This window comes from Anarrhichthys ocellatus, unplaced genomic scaffold (genome assembly GCF_004355925.1).
Source record: "Anarrhichthys ocellatus isolate YVR2014 unplaced genomic scaffold, GSC_Weel_1.0 scaffold47, whole genome shotgun sequence".
NCBI classification, from domain to species: Eukaryota; Metazoa; Chordata; class Actinopteri; order Perciformes; family Anarhichadidae; genus Anarrhichthys; species Anarrhichthys ocellatus.
In genome coordinates, this window is record NW_022280077.1 from 2,931,585 (window position 1) to 2,955,862 (window position 24,278).

At 41.6% G+C, this 24,278-nt stretch overlaps 1 protein-coding gene across 1 annotated transcript; it reads left to right on the plus strand.

Annotated features, from left to right (window-relative positions):
- Nucleotides 1–19,995: 19,995 nt before the first annotated feature.
- On the plus strand, nucleotides 19,996–23,425 carry LOC116395607 (protocadherin 8). Its single transcript, XM_031869623.1, has 4 exons — nucleotides 19,996–22,359; nucleotides 22,499–22,569; nucleotides 22,813–22,946; nucleotides 23,076–23,425. The coding sequence occupies exons 1-4, from the start codon at nucleotides 19,996–19,998 to the stop codon at nucleotides 23,423–23,425; spliced, it is 2,919 nt and encodes a 972-aa protein (XP_031725483.1).
- Nucleotides 23,426–24,278: the final 853 nt, after the last annotated feature.

Sequence of the window (24,278 nt, forward strand, 5' to 3'; positions counted from 1 at the left end):
AGGTGGTTTTTTATGGAGTTGGTGAAAACCAGACAGAGCTAAGTGGAGAGTGAACATTGGACTTGTATCCATCAGGCGGACACAAACATGACTCCAAGTGAAGGCTAATGTTCCATATCTGCTGGTTGTGTATAGGCAACATGTTACCATTTCATTACCAAAGAAGAAAAAAAAAGAAATTCCAAACTCAACTCTCCTGATGCTTGAAATATTGACGGAATTATATTGCATTAGAAAGCTGGTTTACTATTATACTCATCAAAATAATGAATGAAGAAGCAATCTGGAGAGCTGTGATAATATTTGTACAACTGATGGTGTCAGATTCAATGTTGGAGTGGTTCATTAATGAACAGTTTGATAAACACGAGTTTTTTTTTCTCAGCTCAATTTAGAGCCACATGTTACGTTGGCTGATTTTTACTTTAATGAGAACAGAGATGATCATAGATTCAGTGTGGGCGGTTATCTTTGGATTACATTAAACCAGGTCAAATGGCTGTGGTAATAGATGGATTATTATACTACAATACAGCGTTAGCTTAAACTGGCTCGCCAATGAGTTTATGTGAATTTATGAAAAGCAAATGTTTGTTTATAGTTGAGAAGGTTATTTGGCAGATGGTTGTGTTTTGGTCAGGTGTTTTTGCAGCGATGGATTTTCTGCTCATGACCTGTCAGATAGTCAGGCTGCATGGATGTCTGACTTTCATCTCAACATTGATCTACGGTTAAAAATGAAAATAATACAGAAAGCAGAATTTGATACTTAAAAAAAATATTTTATTCTTTATTCAATATGAGCTCAAAGTCACTTCCACGGGATGATGTAATTAATACTGCATTGCATGCTCTGAATCCAAGCCTTTGTTACAATTATTACATCTGTTTTTACTCGGGGTGAAAGCAATCAACTGTCAAAATCATCAGTCATAAAAACATTTCTGCATGACGCTGATCGAAAATCATGATAACATGTTTTATGAATAATGCTATATAATTGTGTCGAGTGCAGCTATTTCCATGAAAGTTAGTGGCAAATTATTCACAGCCTCAAACATATTCACCAACAGAGCAAAGAAAGCAAGCGGCAAATGGAAAGTGTACGAGAAAAAAAAAGAAAAAAATAACTGTTGCAGGGAAAGATATTTCAAATTTACTGTTGGCCCACAGACACAATTCCATATTTAATGGGATTGTAAATGCATTCAGTTTCAACGGATGCCTTTGCATTTTAAGTTCTCTAATCACTCTGGTCCATAATGTGCCTGAAGAAATGCCATGATAGTCTGCATTTGTGGAAGGCACTTAGCCTCGCATTCTTTTACAAAGATTAGAAATCAGAGGCAAATTATACTGTGGCGGAGCTCTGCTCAACTGAATATTGCTCTAGTGGGAGATCGCTTGCCTTAAAGAACTCAAGACACGGACGTCTTGACTCTCTTCTTTCTCGCTGTATGCCTTTCTCTCTCTCTCTCTCTCTCTCTCTCTCTCTCTCTCTGGCAAACTGTGACATTTAAGTTACATTTTCGTTTACGTGGGCCTTCTGACATATCAGCAAACGTATTACCACATATTACCACAGGCAAAACGTGTCGAATACTTAATTGCTGTGTTACACTTCAATCACGTGTACTCCCTGCTTAGGAGGTAGAAAATACCTTTCCCTCGATAAGTAATTGAGAATACAGTTCAGTTGTATGGAAGTGTAATTTTAGAGGAGACGCCGGTTTCAATAAAACAGTAAAGTTATTGTTATCTTCTTTTTTTATAGAGTTGGGGCTGAAAGGATTTCTGTTACCTCTGAGATAATGGGGTCACGGTCTCCTCCTGTTTAGCCGTGTCCTTTGTGTTACATTGGTACATATGATGACCTTGTCTGCATAATTGCCCCGTTGTATTGCCACAAGTGACACACTTCACAGGGGTTTAACCTTCACATGAAGGTTGTCTTTAAACATACCAGGCAGTGAGGTTATTGAGTCAACACTCATTTCAACAACTCTTTGAAGTCAGTTTCACTCACCAAGGCAATAGATCAGGACATTAGAAATCTGTGGACGCCTATGTGAGGAAAAAAAAAGACTGGCTGAGGTTTGTAGACCAGATACGAGAGGCAGTATGGATCGTCTTAGCTTATTATGGGCTGTTGAAATGCATTCTTCAAAACATGCTTTTAAATACAGGCTGAAATCTCAGATGGCCACAGATCCCACAGGCAACATCAGATCTTTTTGTTCTGAAGATGCTCTCCGATGATTAATTCAAACATCAAAATAAAACTCTGGTGTTTTCATATGCGAGAGTAAAGCCTCCGACGTCACATGGGGGGTTTCAAACCCCATCGGAAGCCTTAAACTCAGAAAGAAGCCAATGTTATGTTTTATTGATTCTTATCCTGGATTTTGGAGACAATCAGGCGGGTGAATATTTCATTTCTCTCTTTATGTTTGGACTGAGAGCTGTATCCCAGTGTTCAAGGTGTCTCTCCAGACATGTACCATAGCAGACATAAACAAAGTTATTAGAGGAGCAAGACAAGATTCAGAGGGAAATTGAATGCTGAGAGCTTTGGAGGGGCCCTCTGACAGTATGTTTTGGCAATTCAGACTGTCATGCTTCATGGTTCTTTGGGGAAGATGAGTGTTGTTTGACTTTGAATGTTACCATAGAGCTTATAGACTGATCGGTGGCCAGTCTCTTTTTGCAATATTGCGCACGTAAATTCAGAATTTATATTTTGGAATGAGGTGGTACACTATGGGTTTTGCATATTGGAAGCAGATCAACTTACATATGTACAGTAATTACAAAGCATTGTGGAAATGTAGGTCATCTTTCTCAGGCAGTGAGATTTTCTCTTTTTGTGTGTATGTTTTAAGAGGAGGCGGTGTTATGTGTGTGCGTGTGTGTGTGTGAACACATATGGGGGGGGGGGGGGGGTAGGGGGTCATATCTGTAATGCTGCGAGGCCATCATGTCTCATACAATGCAGACGGAGGAGGCGGCTTCAACATTTAGTGTTTTCTTGCCACAAGCGTTAATATGGCTGTTTCTCCTCGTGCCGTTTTGCTGCGAGCAACATGGTGTTTGAGGCTTGTGCTCTACAGGACTGGAAGAGGTATAATTATGTAAATTGCATTCAAAGGAATCAGCAATAGCTCATGTGGAATGGATGTGTCAACAAGGTGTCCACATTCACTGTGAGAATTTGCTAATTAAACATGACACCGTTTCTCTCTCTCTGCACATGGGCTCAGTAAAACACTGCGGGATTAAAAACAAATACTGTGGTGTATATTGTGTTCACTGGCTGAAAAATAATCTTCTTTCGGAAAAAAACAGGCTTTCATTTTCCCACTGGATGTATAAAAAAAATTGCCCCCAGAGTTCACTACAGTACCATTAAACTTTGTTCATGTTGTTGACATGTGTGTAATGAAAGTGCCTAAACTTCAAACAGCCTGTCTGCACAGCAGCCTCTCTGATGCCCTACTACCCAAACGGATGATTTATTACACTGGTTATTTGACTGGCCTACTAAATGCTTGAATTCAATTTTGACAGCAAGCGTAGATAAACTACTTTGCCCAACAGTGGGAAAAGCACTGTACCTGAAAAGCAAGGATTATTCCAGTCCATCAGGAAACATATCTTTCCCTCAATGAAACAGTCTGCGCACACTGTTCCTTATTTATAGTGAACTTATCAACATGGAGAACAAGACCGAGGGGAACAGCCGAGTAACCGTCTCCTCAGCTTTGGTTGTAGTCAAGGCACGTGACGTGGGTGAATCACTGGGACGATTTAATGAAGGAGAGACAAAGTGCATAGAGAGCTCGTGAATGACACTTGAGTGCTGGCAAGGAGCGAAAAAATGACTTTTGAAGTTTCTCGTTTACTCCCTCCTCCTCTTGCGTTTGCCAACGATAAACTGGCTTTTCAGATTTAAGAAAGTGCATGGCTGAAATACAATGAGAGGCTCATCTATCAGCCCCTGAATAGTGAGAGAAAAATCTTATGGCTATGTGGAGGGAGGGGGGGGCGCTGTCGGTCTCTGATTAGACCGTGGTCCAGTTCTACTCAGGGGGCTTGCAGCGCAAACATCAACCCTCTCTTCTTCCACTTCAGATCCTTTGAACCCCTTGAGAAAAATGTCCTCACTGTGTGCTCCCTTTTAAAGATTTTCTCTATCAAATGTGCCAGTGTTCGTTACAACGGACACTTATTGCAGATTAGTTGTTTATTATGTAAAAGTGAAAAAAAACAACCATCTCCAGTCTGCGCTTCTATCACTCGGATGCAAAATGTCTTCGGCCCAGTGTGTGAGTGAGTGAAGCTGCAGACGAGGCAGTCGGAAGAAAAAGAGGAGCATTGGAGATGCCTCTACAGTATGTGGGGATATGTCAGTCCAAACAAAGAGGAGAGAAATACTGATACAATTTCAAACATCTGCCATCCTCTTAACACACAGACACACACACACACACACGCACAAAGAACGTAGCACAGTTACACACAGAGCTGCATTATAGAAAGCTTTTATGATGTTTCCAGGGCGTCAAGATCTTAATTTTTGATGCCGCTTTATGTGCATCCAGAGCATAAATTGTCCTCCCCATTTTTCTGAAGTGATAAGAGGTAAACACCAAAAACCAATAACTGTCAGCCCAACATTAAATCAAACTGACAAGTCTCTTAAAAGGTACGGCCATGAAAAATTAACTGCCGGATTTTTGAGGAGACCGAAATGTGGAGTTTTTTTCTTTTTTTCTTTTTTCATCCATCTCAGCCGGTGTGATCTACATTTTCTTCACACCGGCTGGCTTTAGTCTGAGCTGGGGTACAAATAATTTGGATGGCAAAGCTTCATTCAATAGCGACTCCAACAAAGTGAATTTAAAAACTCTTTTATTACTTTATTTCAGACAAGAATATTAAGGTCATTTCTCTTCTATCATTTACCATGTGAAGTTGAATATTACCTCGTGTCTTATCCTCATATTTCACAGAAGCAAGTCAAAAGAGGTTATCTTGACTTGGATATACTGACTCAGGTCGGAATGGTCATCATGACTTCCTGTTAGACAGCCTCAGAACTCCCAGTCTAATTCTGCGACCCATGAGTGAGGACTTTAACGATTTTAAGGGCTCAGTAATTCTCAGCTGTGTCCTGGGTTCAGAAAAACTGAGAGAGAATCAAGTCAAACCCACGGAATACGTGCGAGTGACATTAAATCCTTAATAGTTATTGGTAAGATATTAAGGGATTAAAGCACCATGGGATACTGAGACCGAATTGGAAACTATCTGTCAAAAATCTTCTCTCAGATTACCATGTTTCATGCTGATGTGTGTAGCAGCCTTTCTGTATTTACCATAAATCTCATCAAAATGTCCCTATATGGCAGTACTGGAAATGCAGACTAAATTTAGAGAAGGGAGAACTTCATTGCCCTGACACATGTAGGTCTTGAGTCACTTGGCTTTGCGAGGTTTCCTGAGAGCAATCACACAAAGATTGAGCAAAGGTGCGGCAAACTTAAACATGTCAGCCAATTTCAGATGTGTGAAGCAACAGAGTGCTTCAGCAGCGCCAGCGGCTCATGGCCTTGGGCCTTGGGCTGTCTAAATCTGAAATTCACAGTTCAGAGCACACCCGGAGATGGAGCCGTAGAAATCCTTGATGCCCTGCACAATGAGGCCATTTCATAGTAGATCACGGCAGTCTCTTGCTGGTGTTGAAGTGAGAGGAAAAGCATTTGACAGGCCAATGAAGAATTTATTCGAAATGTCTTGTGGTGTTGAGAAGATTTGCGTGCTCTTCAAAGAGCTACGAGTGAAAACATAGAATAGAAACCCTTTTTATTGTCATATACACGAAATTTGACTTCTGCATTTGACCCATCCCTGTATATAGGGAGCAGTGGGCTGCCAATGACAGGCACCCAGGGTTCAGTGTCTCACTCAGGGAGGATTGAACCATTGACTCTGCAGTTACCAGACAACCCTCTTAGGCCAGTGAGCCACGGTCGCCCCAACATCGGAGGGCACACAGATATGAGTTTGTAAAACCATTCCTCCAGCCTGGTTAAAGTGCTTTATCACACTTACACCAACTCTATGTTTTGAAGATTGATCAGTCAGTTATCCACAGCATCTTGGGTGATTTTTTTTTGTATGTCTGACTTGTCAGTTTGATTCAACACAGCACTTCTGACAGCGTGTCCACATAGCCTAAGCAAACCACACAGATTCCATGGTATCTAGCTGTGCGCAGCAGTTTGTATGGAAACATACAACCAAGAGAGAGACGCTGAACATGAGGGAGCATCAAAGAAAGTGATTTAGGCTGACAAGAGAGTTCTCTGCTTGATGCTCGTGGTGACAGCCTGTGACAGTGCTCAGGTACAAAACCACAAATCTGCCTTGGGTATTTTTACAAAGTATACTTGTTGCCAAACATGAACTGAAGGAAGTGTGTGGCACTTTAAAGGGTTGGGTCATGCAAATTATGAAACAAAAAACATTTTTGCATTGTTAACAAATCCCATGAAAAGGCCAAAGCCAGCAGTGCATTTCTCCGTCTGTAGCACTCAGCTCTTCACCCATTTTGTTTCTACTGAAGAGAGAAATCTTCATAAACAGGTCAACGTCATGGCCAAATATGTTCCTAAATCAGCTGCACTGTTGTTTTTAGCTAACTTAATTCAAACCACAGTAAATTGTGCATTTGTTCGGAACTATTTTCACCCACGGCTTTGATGCGGCAGCAGGTATTTGGGGCACTTGATTCAAAATGTGTGTGTCTATGTATTGTCATAGTGAAACATGTCATCCATCCATCCATCCATTCAACATGGGGTGTGGCTCATCGATGTGTTTTTTGGTCTTTATGAGAAAAATCAATCATTGGACAAGTATGCATGCACATGCAGAGATTCTGACTCAGTGTTTTGCATCTCCCTCAGTGTACTTACACAGAAATATAAATAACAGCTGGAACCAGGACAAAAAAGCTGGCCACATGAAGTTAAAGAATAGGCAGGAGTAGCAAAAAAAGAGTATACATATTTTATGAATATATATAAATAGCACCAATGACCAACAGTAAAATAAGAATCAAACCAGTCAATGTTCTGTATTTTGTGAACTATATAAATAGTGCAAATAAATAAATATTGAATGAAGATACATGGGCTGGATGATTATGCATAGTATATAGAAGGATTTGCCAAAGTATTGAAACATCCTTGAAATATCTGCCTCTACATTAATTAAATGGAGAGCAGTGGATTTTGCCTTGTGCTCACAGCATTGCAAAATTAAATTTTAAAAATTCTATACAATTGTGTCTTTCCAGAGACAAGGCGTATTGTTTGGATAATTCATATCCATGCAAGAACTCAAAACTGTGGGCACATGAGAAAACATAATATGTTGGGCACCGACCCAAGGTCTACAGAGTCAAGTGTGTGAGTAATACAGGTCCGTTGTGAAAGGCAAGGTTAGGATATAGCAGACCTCTTTTAATGCAGTTCAAGCAATTTGTGAAGGACAATCACTGTGAAGGAAAATGCTTTGCAGGATGTTGCATACATTCCAAATGTAAAGTCTGCATAGTGAACCTTTACTTCCCGTAACAAAGCTGGTTTTACGCCAGGTACAAAGCTTGGCAGGTAAGTCATTGTTTAATGGATCCTCAAGTTTAACTTGGTAAAAAAAAAATTTGTTGGGAGACTATGAGGAATTAATAGCAAACCTTTGAAATCTGTGAAAAAACCTGGAGAGGCATTTATCTCAGTCATGCAAAATTTTGTGGAAGTACAACATGACATTTTCATTAATTTGTTGCAAATGTAAAGCATAGGTTGGCTGATTGTATTGTTTTATTGTCTAGTGATTTGTGATTTGCTTCGCCTCAAGGACACGCAGACCTGTGGCTGGCTGGGCTGGGTGAATATCTTCCAAACAGACAGTATGTACAAGCCAGAGGGCATGTGAAATAATTTACTTTCATGCTGTACTCCTGTCTAACTGTCACTGCCTTTTATTCCCAGTCAAGCGCAGATAATCATCTGCTCTATTGTTTTTCAGCACTGTGGGGTTTTTCATATTTTAAGAGTGGTTCTTCTGTTGGGATTCTTGGTGGCAGACTGTGGGTGCACTGAGGTCAGTTTCCATTTAGGTGTGGCAAATGGCATTTACTGAGGAGAGGTGTGTGGTGGTAAATTCAGTCTCACATAGAATGGTCTGTCTTTCCTTTTTTCCTACAAAACCTTCAGATGTTCTCCTCTTCGTGAATCGAATCAATAAAACTGCTTGTTCAGTCGACTATCTGATTGCTGTATTCATTTATAAAATAATGCATTAATAATGCATTGATCTTTAAATCACTGCTCCTCTACCTCAATAGTTTTTTTTTACTAAATGTTCTGCATGTTGGGTTAAGTCTAACATTTTGTAGTAGCAGACTTCTGTACTGGCATATGTCCCCGGTTTGGTCCTCAGCCCTATCTCTACTCCCACTCTCACACACACACACACAGGTTCATTAGGCACAGGTGTGCTTCGTTGACCGGCTGGATTGCTCATGGCTCTTTCCGAAGCTCAATGTGAGCCCTGCTGGCCATACGGCTTAGAGACACCTGCTCCCAGCAAAGATTGAGGCAGCCAATGAAATCATATTTCTTTGGAAATACAAACCAAGTCTTCCGCCACAGCTAGAGAATTAATAGTGCTCTGAAACATACAGTGCTTGTATTCTTTCACAGAGTCACAGGAGTCAAATCTGCACTTTATCTGTTGCAGCAATACTAGCATGAAGGCATGTTATACATTCTACATGAATTCTATTTCTAATCTAAAACACTGGCCTATTGAAACAGAATTTTGAATGCATTATGTATGGGAGTCGATAGATTTTCTCATCTATATGTCTGTGCAATTGATTGTCATGTCATGGTTATTTAACATGGGCACCATTGCCCTGTTAACATGAGGAGTGCAAGGAGGGATTGGCAAGCCACTCTGAGAAGTATACTGAAAGCTCCAGACTGTAGAAAAAGGTTTAAATATTAAACCAGAATTCTGCCTGTACTCAAAACATAAAACAGATCTCCCTCTGTTCGCTGTCTCTGTGTGTTGTTAAATATATTCATATGGGCTGGCTGACTGTGCTGATAGCAGCTGCATTAAAAATCTAAAGTTTATAAATGATAGATTGGCGAGCAGGGAGCTGTTGAGACTTCCCTTTTATAAGGTGAACAGAATCAGCTTGTCTGCTGATTATTGTTCTCTCCCTTGAACTAATATCTTCTCGGGGCTCAGTTTATGGTCAAGGACAAAACATTGTAGCATAGTCTATTCTTCGGCTCGAATTAAATATTTATTCTGTTTTGTGAGGAGGGTCATTTCAATTTTGCTCCTGCGGGCTCCTCTAGCCGCTCTATTACATAACTCACAATGGAAACGCTAACAATAGTTCATTTCCTGCTCCTGAAGCACCAGAATGTACTCTCGCTCTTACCTGGGTTTCAGAATGACCGTTGATCTCATTCTTGCAGACTGACTGACTCCTGCTCTCCGTACTCTCTGCTGCACTCCATACTATAGTCACCTCCTATAGCTCATAGCCCAAAGAAAGCATTGCATTACACATTCAGTTTTGGTACGGCAACAGAAATTGATTGTGTTGAGGAAAAAAGAAATGCTGGCGTGGAAATGCATTGCGCGTTTCGATTGCTTTTATGCAGCCAAGGTTTGCATTTCGAATGCAAACATGTCCGGTGTTTAAAATAGAGTTCAGAAAACAAATCATGAATACACCTACATTTCCAGATTTGTTAAACATTGTGTTTTTGGCTCAGGTTTCAACATACTAATTAGCCCCTAGGAGATCCATCTAACAGTTTGTGATTTTCCCCTGATTTTTAATCAGTCTAATTTCTCTCTCCGACACACAGGCACGTTCAGCGCCATACACACAAAGCCTCTGTTTGCATAATGTGCTCACTGTCTGCTCCTCTGAGACTAAGCACTGTTTGTGCCTCTCTGCAAATGTGTATCTAATGCTGTGTGTGTGTGTGTGTGTGAGCGTGTGTGTGTGCGTGTGCAAGCATGAGATTGTTCAAGTTCATTTGTATGTGTATTGGGAAAGAGGGCTCCACCCCCTCCCATCCCCTCCCCCCAACCCCTCTCCTTTTAGTCTGCTGCCCTGACTGTGGCTCGACCATGATTGCTCTGACAATTCAACAGTAAAAAAAAAAGAGAAAAAAGAAAACACCTTCTGCCAGACTGTTTTCCCTGTTCTGTTATGGAAATGAGATTTTCCATCTCACTTCATCTTCAGTACTTAAATACCTCTTTGCTGAGAATAGGACTGTCTAGCCTGTTAACACATTTCCTCCCATATAAGTGCTCTGTTGTTCTGCAAAGCCTAGCTGAATTTTAGCATCCGTGAACAAAGAAATTAAATTTCCTACAAATTGTGTGAAATGTGAACTGTCCTATTAGGCGTACGTTTATTGCTCTCTAAATCACAGTTAGTGTATGTTGTCCTGACAGCAGACTGCTGAATCTCCTGTTTGTATTATTCCCGCAAGTCATGTCTTATTGTCGTCTTCATTCACTCAGACATGCTATATTGTGAGTTGGATTGTGATTCATGGTAAATATTCTCCATCCCAAAAGCACATTGTGTAATTGTGGTCTTCATCATGCCCTTTTATTTATAGTGCACTCTTCAAATTGTATTTTAAAGTGCTTTACCAGATAAATGAAAAAGACAAAAAGACTAGAGCCAGAATGAAAATATGGCCAACAGCACAAAAACAAAGTGGTAAAAGCTGAAAAAAACCCAGAAAGTCTGACAAAAGTCGACAGTCAGGGGTTCAGACCCCCCAATGGTTTGCATACAGGAAATTAGGTACACTATCATAAATCTGCATGACTATCAGACAAACAGCACCATTCACCAGCCTCCTAATCTGATGAATGAGTGTTTGAGTGGAGGTGTGTCAGTGGTGTTATCAAGTAGATGCCTCCCTTTGCTAATGCTTTGTTGAGTTTGGCTCACAGCAGCCCAACAAAACCAAATAATGCATTCCAGCATCCTAGAACCAAACACAGCCTTGTTCAATGATTCTCTGACTACCACGTGATGTGTGTGTGTGTGTGTGTGTGTGTGTGTGTGTGTGTGTCTAGGGTTAAAAGTATATGAATCCAAATTAATAGTGGTCACCCTAAGGTCCTGCTTCCAACCTAGGTTTTCAACAAAGCTAATTGAGCTACAAGACGTCGAAATGACAGGATAACTTGTGAAAAAATTGAAAATATAATCATGACCTAAAACAAAAGAAGGCGCAAAAATATAGCAATGTCCTGGTTTAATGAGGAGGGACTGATAACATACTTGTCAATCTGTGGAAGCAACTGTCATTGACTCACAATATGAAATTAATTTAATACTTAAAAAAATCAATGAAGATAATCTGCCTTTTAGAGCAAACAAAGCGGACATGGGACACATCGCTGCAGAGCTGGAAACCTAATCTCACATAATTAATAACTAGTCCCCCATAAAACACTCATTCGGGTTTTGCTCTAGAGAATGTGCAATCTCTTCAAATGTAGACCAACAATACTCTTTATCAGGCCTTGTTCTGTAAAAGCACAGAGCCCAGATTCATTTTTACGAGAGCTTACAGTATTCTATTCATAGAGCCCTTTAGAAATAGCAAGCATTCATAATGGAGCTAGGATCTGATTAACCTCCTCGCTTTCCGGCACAATGGCAGGCTACCCTGAGACTCAGCCCCGTAATGGAGTCCGCTATCGCCAAGCACACTCCAAAACATTCTTCGCACCGCAGGACTTGACGACCAGATTGGAATCCCTTAACTCCACTCTGCACTCGGCACAGTAGGGAAACAAAACATCCTCTAAGCTGATGCCCCTCAACATTAATCTATCTCTCTGCTCCACTCATGCACTTGTGCACATGCACACACAGATTTTACACCGTGGGCATCCTTTTCAGTGCCTTTGTTGCGGTTTTGCATTCCTAATTGTAAACTCTTGCGAGTACAGGCTGGAAAATAGGGGAGTGGCATCTCTATTTCCTTAATCAATTTCATTCTCAGAGGTTTTTGTCATGGTAAGTGTCCACTCACTGTAAAATGTAATGCAGGTAAATGTAATGTGCTGCAACAGGTTTTTTTCTCAATTTTTTATGCTTTTGTCATTTCTATTTACTCCTAAAACTTCTGAGTAATATTTTGTTCTGTTATTATATCACATTTTATATTGTATTTCCTGGTGTTTTGTTCTCCTTTTGAACACAACAACATGCCCCATTTTATCCACAAGGCAGACATAACATACATTAACACAATATAAGCTCCATACGTGCTTTGTTTAGCCTCTCATAGATATGAACCATTACAGGGGTTGATGTGTTTTAAATGTGTATCTCTCACCTCAATATTGCCATCTCCTGGCCTGACAGGATTAAGCAAGATGCTCACACAGGCCTTTCTATTGTGGAGCAAATAGTTAGCTTTTTGCCAAATATGTCAGAGGGAGCGATTACACCCCTCAGTGGCCAGTTGGCCCAACAGTCTGCCCCCAGTGGCCAGCCCTGTGGGGGCTGTCAGGACCAGGCAGACTGGAGCTTGGTGAGGAGCCAGTCTCACATTTAACAGCCAGCTCTTGCCCAGCCCAAGTGTCATCTGCACCTGCCAATGGGAAACAGTTCTCACCCATCAGATAATGGCTGAGAGGAAATTGCTTCAAGGAGGCAACATCCTAGGATGGCAATATGGAGATGTGAAATATATTCAAGGAAGGAAGACGAGGAGAGGGACCTGGTCCTTGAAAAGGCAAAAAATTAGCATTGACATACACACAGACACACACACACACACGCAGTCCCACATAAATATACTCATGCGCCCACACACACATGCTAGGAGGCTATACTTAATCTCCCTGCTTCGAATAATAGAACCGTCCAAGAGAGAATCTAATTTATTCACAGCCTGGACTACCAAGTAAATTCTTATTTACCTCACCTGATATAGTAACAGCCAACATGCTACAGGAATACGGATTGCAAGCTTGTACATCCTCGCTGAAAGACGCACTAAAACAAGGACATTTTCAGCACCGTTTTATCTACAATGACCAGTTCAGCGGTGACGTGGAAAATGAAAATCAAAGTGAAAGTTGGATAGGGATATGTCAAGTCAAATATGTGCCTGCAATCATCACACACACAGAATATCACTGGAGGTTAACGTGCAGGCCTGCTGATCTTTTGGGGCCCTCTTCCCTGTAGCTTAAGGCGGTGAAATTCAATATGAACCATGAAATGTGAAGTAGTCATCATAATTGGATTGAAACCCACAGTGGATCCTTAACCAACAGAAAGTACAAAGCACGTAGCGAGGCCACACTTCAAACAAGAGGAGGGGAGCTGGTTTCTCGTAGAATCCAATTGTTTGATGCACTATTTTTGTGGTTGCTATAGTCTCTGCCCAAATTAGACTGTTAACCACTGTCAGGACTACATGTTGCCTCAATCAAGGTGGTCCAAACATTAATTTAGAATCTATGAGCAAGAGAGTTAATGATCTGTGTCTGACACAGGATGTGTTATTGCTTGCAAGTCTTCTGATGTTACCAGGGCTACATTTCAACCTGTAGATGGCACTCTCTTCCCTGGTTTTAATCCAAACCTGGTTGACTCCCAATTTTAAAATGACTGGCCTCAATTCCAAAAACCTGTTTTGCTTTGTTTGTCATTACGATCCTTAAGCAGGTATTTTGTTAACGGCGTTGAGACAGGATTTTGTGTTTTTCACTCAGAGCTTAATTTCTAATGATGAATATGCTTTTGTGCTGCTGTAGCATACCTGATGGTACATATGGTCAAAGCTTATTCGAAAACACTTATGCATAATGAAGTGCAGCTAGCAACTGTTGTTCCAATCGTTCTCAGGCAGCGAGCATTAGTTACACAGTGGGGAATGGTTGGAGTTGAGTGGGGGTAGAGGAACCTCAGCCAAACATGATTTGTCTCTGAATACTAATGCCTCTTTTGATCTGCCTCAGCTTTTAGGAGATTTAAACAACAAAATCTGTCTTTCCAAATTTCTTAATAGACTCAGCCTTTTGTGGCCAACATGAAAAAAATCCTAGAAACATGTTTACACGGCATCCATATTAATGTTCTGAATTTGTTTAAAACATGTAGAGTCTACTGAGATCATATTAGAGGCAAACCCTGTATTATTCATGATTGGCCCTAATAGACTAATTATTTTATCATAAAATAGTGAGGCAGTTTTATGATTTTCTTATGTTATGCATTTATTTCCATAATTGCTCTTTGTTTTACAAATATATCTTTTTAGTTGCTCCTCACATGTCCTAAATTCAGATGCTGTGTGAAAGAAATGTCATCCCTCCTGAAATGATCTGAATGCATTAATTACAGAGCTGAGGCAAAAAGAGGATGAAAAAAAGAAACAATTACACCTAATAACATCAAGGCTACAAGTACCTATGTGAGTTATATGGCCCTTAAAGCTATTTAGGGGCATATTGTGACAGAATGTGAAGTGCGATTAGGGACAGTATGTTAAACATTTGTCCAGTTGTAATCAGTTGGAGAGCTGTGAGGATGAGCTGTGGTTGGGGGGGGGGGGTTATCTGTGCCTGTAGCGCCACAGGAGGTGCCAAAAGCAACAGAGACCACTAGCCAGTCTGAGCATTTGGCACCTCCACAGCTGCTGCTCACATGCTTCCACCCTCTCGTTTCACCAAAGACCATACCAAGAACAGGATAATCTTGTTTTATCTGCCTTTCAGACAGCACAAATGGCTGAGATTAAACCCTCCACATGACCCTCATGACCAGAGCAGTGACATGTATACCCCCAGTTTATTAGAGCACCTAAGGTTAAAGTGAGATGAGGAAACTGATAAGGGGCTGGCTTGAAAATGGCTGGATGAGTTACCAGACGTAACAAATAGTCTTTGCCTATCTAAATTTAATTAACACCGTGTGATGAATACAAGTCTATCTCTCTTCAGGGTTGTATTGTTATTTAAAAGAGACCATTTAGGTATTTAGCAGCATGGCTGATGTATAATTAGTTAATGGCCAGGTACAAGAATATTTACAGGTGTTTAACCCTCATTTTACAAACCGGGGTACCCGCAGACCCCAACAGGTATACGTTTGTTCTATCTCAAAGGAAATTCCAAGTCCAATTTTTCCAAGAAGTTGTCTTTTTATTCCTAATGACTATATATCGTTATTTCCTTTCTATTAATTTGTGTTCTTTTTTAATAATAATTGTAAATACCGATTAATCAGGCTCCTGAGGGACCCCAGTCAAAAGCACAATTGTAGCCTATTGAGTTTCTATAGATGGAAAAAACATAATAGATAGAAATGTTAGCCATTGCTCCTAATTTAACACTCTCAGGGGAGTAGGGTCATCTTGGAGGAAACAGACTCAGATTTCATCTTGTGCTCTGTATCATTTATTTTTACACAATGTGCAAATTAACTGTAACTTTCCTAAAACAATAACAATTTGTTTTTGTCCCTTCAGATGCCACTAATTGATATAGTAAGTTTTGTAACTAATACGATGATGTAATGAGCAGTGTAAAAACCTTTCAATCATGCAAATGGTATGATATGAAATGATTGAATTTCTTTATTGTTCGAACTGCAGCACATGCAGCATCTGTGATCGTGTTTTTATTCTGTTTCATGTTGTATGCATAGCTTGTTTGTGCATCTTACTCCTTTTCTATTTTGTCTATGTGCATACCTGTATTTGGCTCCCTGTATCCGTGCCACTCTGCCTCTTAGCTGCAGGTTTAAGTCAGAATATATCCAGACAAACCAAAACTCATTTAAAAAACACCCATTTTTACCAGTTCACCCGTTGATAGAAAGAGACTGTGTATCTCAAATACAGGGAACCTTGAAACTATGGAGGTGAAAAAACCTGGCTTACAATTTACTAGCAGTGGGTGACATAGTGGCTATTATAAAAGGTGGGCCTTTGAGACATTTGTTCCCAGTGCCATATGCCAGGATTACTGCTCCCAGTGACACCAGATGCTTTTCCTGCCTTCCTACCTGGTGGAGCATCTTCAAATGGCCTTCAAATGATGTGAAAGACTGGCTGACATTTGACTGATTTCTTACCATCATTGTTTTTACTGTAATGTTGACAGCCAAGGCAAGATTAACAATATTCTTACCATTAATTAAAATCACCTCAGTGGAGAGAACAGATGGCCAAACCCATTAATCTGCTGTAATGCTCTTACTGTCACCACACACACACACACACGTCTTAATCAAACCGTGATCTGCTATAATCACCTGGCTAGGTGACAAACAAGTATCACTCCGGTGTTAGCTATTCTTTGTTTAAGGTTTAGACCTCTGGTGACCTTATAGTGATGTAATTTATACTGAGGCAGTTGGCTCAAACACAACGTAGGATACATGAAGAATATTAGGTCACCACTACCTGTGTATAGCTGCTGTTTTAATCATTATGTCTGCACTTTAATTTTAGACGAAAATGTTTTCATCTACAGCTGCTCAGCTGTTACCATGAACTCGTTGCAACACAAAGTGGTAAGTGCTAGATAAGATTAAAGCATAATCCTCTTAGTGGCAAACAACTAATTTGGCTGATAATTCTGCTTTACCTTCTGACTCCTCAGAGCCACAAAATCCTGGATTTCAACACCCAGCCAGCATGGGACTGTTGTGCTGAAGGCTTTGTGTGTCTGGTAATGGCAGAAAAGTATCTTATGTTTGATCCCCCCCCCAGGCTCGATGTTCATATGTTCAGCATGATCTTGTTTGAAATAAAATAGAGATGGAGAGTGGAAAAAATAACCAAGGAAGGAGTAGATAATGAGCGAGAGAGGCAACACTTCTTGTTTACACTCAACATCAGAAGATTTCTCACTCGATGTTGAGAACCAAATGTTAGCATGCGATGCTCTTGCACCGCCGAGATTAAGGATATTTAATTGTACTGGCCTGCTTAGCACATAGTCGGGAAAAACATTTCATTTATTGATTTGTGGCATAATACATGCTTCAGCATTTGTGGGAAAAAAAACACTTGTTGGTTAGATGTCTTGTGGATTTGAAAACAAACTCTTAGCGCTTCTGCTATAATGGGACGCGACTGAAGCATGCTACAAATTCAATAGACAAACACCGCAGCTATCCATGCTACATTATCAATAAAATATAAAATATCCATACATTATAAATCTCGTCTCTGCAGCAAAGTGTTTAACAGTTTGTTATTGTCTTGTGTTCAAGTTGCCTGGGATTCTCTCTCTCCATTTAGAATGTTAAATATGCCCTGTTGTGCTTTTTTTACATGACTTCTGTGCCAGTCATAGCAAACATCATGTTCTAGCATAAGTGTACTTGGTACCAGAACATCTCAGGCCAAAGATCAATGGTTGACTTGGTGGTCGTATCATCAGATCTTCAGTTGGGGACATGTTCAAAAGCCTCCACTATTGCGGAGGCGACTTGCTCAGAGTTGTGGTCAGTAGGTGGTCTGTGCCTGTCGTGGCGGCCACCTGAGAACCTGGTGAGGAGGCTGTCAAGCTGAAGAAGCAGGCATGGTTGACCTTGAGGTCTCCTGAAGCAGCACACATGTCCCAGGAGGCTAGAAGGGCTTCGGCTTGGATGGAGCGTGAAGATCGAGAGGAGAATTCGTTCGGTGTCAGCAGTAGTGTGAGCGTTGCAGTGAAGAGGGAGCTGAACCGGAAGGCAAAACTATTGATTTACCAGTCGATCTAGCTTCCAACCCTCATCTGGGTGGATATGGTTATGAGTGGAGGAAAGAATGAGAGGAGCCGCAATGAGTTTCCTCTGTAGGGTGGCTGGGCTCACCCTTAGAAATGGGGTGAGGAGCTCAGATATCCTGAGGGAGCTTGGGGTAGAGTCAGCTAAGTTGTTCGCTGATGTGAGCTGTACGATTTCCTTTGGATGTTTTCTAGGCATTTCCAATTGGTAGGATACCTTGGGGTGGACCCAGAACACGCTGGAGAGATTATATCGCTCATCTGCTTTGGAAACAGCTTGAGATCCGCCAGGAGGAGCTGAAAAACGTTGCTGGGTAGACATCTGGACTACCTTCCTTCGCCTGCTGCTACTACAACCCAGCACTGGATAAGCAACAGAAAATGGCCGGATGGGTGGACATTTAGTTTAAAAGCAAAATTGGGCATATATGCCATTGTAATTGTGGCAGGACAGAGCTACCCCATCACCTCTGGCTGTCACAGTCTCACGTCTCTGGTCTCTGTGGCTGTCGTGTGCTTTTTCACACCTCCCTGTATGTGCCCTCTTGGGGGCTCAGACAGCTTTAACCCAAACTTTTGTGAGGTGTCAAGAGCCCTTTGAAGGACCATAGATGCCTTTTAATCAGTAAAAGATAATCACCCATATGGTTGACAAAAGTCTGGTTGACTCATGCTCTTTTGTTATCACTATGGGAGCTGTTGCTGGTGAGTGTCTGTGTTCTGTGTGTGTGTGTATTTGAGGTGGGAGGGGGAATCATTCAATGCAATTTGTTCTCCAGACTTCTTTGTTCTTCTGACTTTCAAGGCTCTTGTTTTATAACTTTTGTTGAAAAGGTACATTAAGTGCATTTGAGTGTTTATTACAATAGATCTTGATTACACAGGGGTTTTCGTCTAACATGGAGCTACACTGATATTCTATGTCTCATTAACATTGTGGGTGTCTTAAACAGTACACTAATCATATTACACTCGTCTGACTTCGTGGGTTTTCTTCACTGCATAATACTTAAATTCCTCCTCCGCTGTCTGAACAAATGAGACAATGTTACTGGCTGCATGACAGAAAGAAAGAGATCTCCTTTTCCTTTATTATGTAAATCATCTAAGGGCAATATTTACATGAATAGGTATTGTATTGAGAAAATAATAAAGAAATACATATTTATGGATTCATAGTTTGGGTTTTATTGCACTGGCTTTTGATGAGACTGTGATAACATGTAATAATATATGTTTTCTCCAGGTTCTCATTTTGCATTTCCTACTGCTTTTATCCAGTGGGGGAGTGTAACTAAGTACATTATTAGATACTTTACAGAAATGCATTTTTAGGTATGCTGCCATATAGCACCTGACAGCAATAGTTACTAGTTGACTGCTAGATAGACGATACAGTAAAGAAATGATGCAAAGGTAAAGATTAAATTACCCAGAGCAGTCATTTTGCATATGTTGATACTTTATTTAGTTGGAACTGAGTATTTCTACATTGTGGTATTAATCATGCCTTACATTTTTTAGAAGTGTAACTATATTCAAGGTACCACTGGTGCTCATGAGAGTGACTACAAGAGATGTTGTGAGCCCTTGTTTACTCTTGCAGCAGTTATCAGCAATTATAATCTCATTGACATGTGGATGTTTCCCCTCCCTTTTTTTCTCTCTTCCACCCCAATTTTCTCTCACTGATAGACACAACTAATCAATTATTCAGACTTCCAATAGATAGACTTCAGCTTCCTCTGATGATACTGTAGTCCCATTAGAGTCCCCTAATTGATTATTTCAGGTAATTAAATGCCATGTGCAGATTTATTTAAGTCACACTGATTTATCAGCCAGATTAAAGCCACACACTAAGTTCATCTAATAAACCATTTGCTCCCACAAAAGTGATCAGCAGTTTGCTGCAGAGCCAAACGTTCCCCTGTTGGTGCATGGACCACTGGAAGGCCATTGGTCGATGGGGGCAGGCTATTTGCATATACTGGGGCTTAAAGTCCCACAGCAAAGTCAGAGTTGAACACAGTTGTGATTCGACCTGACATAGCACAGGTGGTGGATTATTTGCATCATTTATGACTTTTTTTTAGCTGCACTTTGTAACCCTTCAACATGGGATTTTGCAAGATGACAGGGATCGGGCTGTGCATGGTGCTCTCTTTATTTTTATACTCTGTTCAGTGTACAACTACAAGGTATTTCACCTACGAAGAGGATGCACCCGGAACGGAGATAGGCAATCTGTCCCAAGATTTAAAGATTGATCCAGCTGATGACCCAGACACATCGTTCCGCTTCATGCAAGAAAACAACTCTTCGGTGATTGACATGAGGGAGATTGACGGACTTCTGAGTGTGGCGGACATAATTGACAGAGAGCAGCTCTGCCCCAGGTCTCTGCGTTGCTTCATCACCTTCGACGTTGTGGCCTTCTCTAAAGAAAAGTTTCAACTCATCCACGTGGAGGTCGAGGTAAAAGATATCAACGACCACTCTCCTCGTTTCCTACTGAACGAGACAAAGCTGGAGATAGTAGAGAATGTCCCGCTGGACTCAAGATTCCCGCTGCAGATTGCTCTCGACCAGGACGTGGGTGAAAACTACATTCAGAGCTACAACATATCTGCCTCCAGTCATTTCGCCGTCGAAGTGCGACATCGGGATGATGGAGTGAAGTTTGCTGAGCTGGTGCTGGTGAGGGAGCTCGACAGGGAAGTGGAGGACTTCTTCACGATCGAAGTCACTGCTACTGACGGAGGAGTGCCTGCAAAGTCCGGGTCAATGGTTGTGAATATCAGCGTGCTGGACTTTAATGACAACAGCCCGACGTTTGAGCACAGCTCGCTGAAAGTTGAGCTGAATGAAGACTCCCCGGTGGGTCACAGAGTACTCAAAGTGCATGCTTTTGACCCAGACGACGGGGTCAACGGGGAGGTGACGTACGCGTTTGCTGACAGGCTGTCGGCAGAAGCCGGCCGGCTTTTCCACATCGACCCTTATTCCGGGGACGTGACTTTGAAGGCTCTGGTTGACTTTGAGAAAAGGAGGTCATACGAGCTGAACATCAAAGCTTCCGATTCAGGCGCAAACTCTGTCCCATCCAGCTGCAAAGTTGTGGTAGATATCGTGGACGTGAATGACAATGCCCCTGAAATCAGCATCAAGCCGATGACTTCCAGCAGTGATGGCGTCGCCTACATCACAGAAGCTGCAGCTGCGGAGAGCTTCGTGGCTCTGATCAGCACCTCGGACAGAGACTCTGGCTCCAATGGGTACGTGCGCATCAGCCTGCTCGGGCACGAGCACTTCACCCTACAGCAGGCATATGGGGACTCCTTTATGATTATCACCAGCACTACTTTAGATAGAGAAAAGATTCCAGAGTACAATTTGACTGTGATTGCAGAGGACCTGGGAAGCCCACCCTTCAAAACTGTCCGACAGTACACCATCCGTGTGACAGATGAGAATGACAACCCCCCTCTCTTCAGTAAGTCACTTTTTGAAGTTTCAGTCCTGGAAAATAACATCCCAGGTTCATATGTAACCACTGTTATCGCTCGCGATCCTGATGTGGGTAAGAATGCCAAAGTTTCTTACAAACTCATAGATGCAGAGGTGCCAGGAGGATCTCCAGTGTCCACTTATGTTTCTGTGGATTCACTCTCGGGGTCTTTGTACACTTTGAGGTCTTTTGATTATGAAACTCTTCAGCAGATTGAGCTAGTTATTCAGGCTGAAGACAGAGGTTCCCCCCCTCTTTCAAGCACATCAACAATCAGAATTAAAGTTGTGGATCTGAATGACAATTATCCATTCTTCACCTTCCCCGTCCTTGTGAACGACTCTGCTGATATCCCTCTGCCTTTTAATGCACCTGCTGGCTATCTTGCCCTTCGCGTCTCAGCGGAAGACGAGGACGAGGGAGTGAATGGAGAGCTCTACTACCAAATTGTACAAGGTGACCCACAGCTCTTCACAATGAACAAAGACACTGGAGAAATTGCTTTGAAACAATGGCCGACATCTGAAATCGGAGACGTGCTGGAAATGAAAATCGCCGTGAGTGACAATGGCAGATCCCCGCTCGGTAGCAGTGCCACCATTAGGTTTGTCGTCTCAGACACGCAGCCCTCTGAAGACCAAGTCGTCATTGTGTTCCGGTCAAGTGATGAAGAAGGCTCCGGCTTGGACGGCTCGCTAATTGTCATTATAATGCTCAGCGGGGGCTGTGCGTTGTTGCTGATTGCAATAATGGTTGTTGTTGTGACATGCAAACTCAGCCGTGGAGGGAGAAGCCGCGGCTCCAAGAGAGAAGTGTGTCGCAGCCTGTTCGAGGGAAGGCCCATGCCCATGCTCGCCTCAACAGAACCAAACATATACACCGGACAACGAGGCTTCTTCCACGAGAGAACCTCCTCGTCCCTGGATAATTCCTGCATGTATGAGGAGAGGACTGGGGACTCAGAGACAAAGGTGAGTCAACTACAGGAGTGGTTTTTTTTTATTTTGATCTCTCAATTTCATATGCATATGATGTTCCCGAGTGCTGCCTTGATCTTTGTGCCAGAAATGGAAACTGAGCTCTCTGCCGTCATTCTGTTTGTTCTCTTAGATGTTCCTGCCCTCCAAGCATTTCCAACCAACATCTGTGTGGCAAGGTGACAAATACTGCTTGCAAGTGAGGTAAGACAACTAAATGTAATTTCTTTTCTCAGATAGGATATGCTTTATTCGCAGTCAAATCTGACTGAACACAGAGGGTACTTAACATGCACCATGCGTGCATTGTGTTGCTTGTGGCGTTCCTGTGGAATGAGGTTAGATGAGAAGGACAGACACAGGCCTTGTATGTGAAAAAAGACATCAATAATCAAGCTAATGTGGTGCAGTGGGGGCTCATACTGTATCTGTTGATTGTATTTGCAGTGGCATTGGCAACAGCGACCAGCTGAGCGTAAAGGACAGTGGCAAAGGGGACAGTGACTTTAACGACAGTGACTCTGATATCAGTGGCGACGGAGGCAAAAAGAACTTCACCACCTTCCAACCAAGGCTTAAATGTAAGTCTTCTTCTCTCAAGATTTGACGTTACACATCACTGAGTTAAACATAAATATTCACCAGAATAAATGTGGTTTCTAATTTCTGCATCAACAATTTCTCTTCCTTATTTTTCATTTTTATTTCAGGTTCATCCAGCACTGCTAACAGCTTGTCTGGGGATTGCCAAAGCACGTACTGTGCAGTACCAGCGCAGAGCTTCAGTGGCCCCAGAGACAATGCATACACCATAGGATTCTCCCCAGTGCCAGTCTTCAACAGTCCTCATGGCTATCCTCACTTTTGGAAGGACTCTGGTTATGGCACAAATCGCCCAAAATCGAGAAGCAGCATGCAGACCTTCTCCAAGACCGGGACCCTCCCGTCTTACTTTCCTCAGCAGCAGCGTGAGGCGGGTGTTGGAGGTGCTGAAATACACAACCAGAGTCCAATTATTATTACTGTGGCTACAGCGTCAGAGGTTGCCACTATCTTTTAAAAGCCGTGTTGATAAGCTAATTGAGATGTACCTCGAGGATGTAAATATTTGTAAAAACTGGTTATTGCTATGAAGTTAACAGGTGTACATATATTCTTTCAGTTGAAAGGAATTATTATAAAATGTATTGTGTTTATTCATGTTACATTATTTTAGTACATTGTGTTCTAATATTTGCCCAATAAAAGTCTTATTGAAATCATAAAAAGGTCATATATCTAACAATTTTCTCAAATATGATTTTCCTAATATAGCGAGATCAAACAATAGATCTGTTTAACTGAGAAATATTGCATTTTGAAAATGAGATATCATTCCCTTGCTAGTTGAAAGGAGTCTGAATTTGTAAACACGTAGAACTCTCCCTCCAGTTTGAATCTACATGATCAAGACTCCAGTCAGTGATGATCAGATGCAAAATCTCAAGCTGCTGCATTACCTGGGAGACTGCCTTTGAAGACTCCTAGGTTGCTGGTTGAGTTTCTTGCATGCAAATGAGAGAGTAGAGCTGGTACTCCAGTGGAAAATAAAGTATAAACCATTATTCCTACAAAATCATGCTCAGTGCTGTCACTACTGCTTCGACTCATCTAAATAATCATCATCCCCGTACACAACACGGTACAGCATGTATTAGGATGCTTGACAAATTCCTGAGTGTGCTTGTTCTTTGTTGCCGTGAGGGGCGAATGTTCAGCTCTTGTATATTGACTTAGCTGTAAAATGGGAGAACATATACACAGGATGAAATACAGTTTCCTCATGTAACTCTTTCTTTGAATACTCTGACACTGATAAGGCACTAGCTCGCCTAGCTTTACTGTCCTATTTGCAGAATAGGTCACTTTTATTA

What these genes read in the sequence shown, in the direction of transcription:
- LOC116395607 (XM_031869623.1), top strand. Translation starts at nt 19,996, where the DNA reads ATGGGATTTTGCAAGATGACAGGGATCGGGCTGTGCATGGTGCTCTCT. An exon ending in CTGGGGACTCAGAGACAAAG is followed by an intron (nt 22,360 to 22,498) that starts GTGAGTCAACTA and finishes TTGTTCTCTTAG; the next exon opens with ATGTTCCTGCCCTCCAAGCA. An exon ending in AAATACTGCTTGCAAGTGAG is followed by an intron (nt 22,570 to 22,812) that starts GTAAGACAACTA and finishes TTGTATTTGCAG; the next exon opens with TGGCATTGGCAACAGCGACC.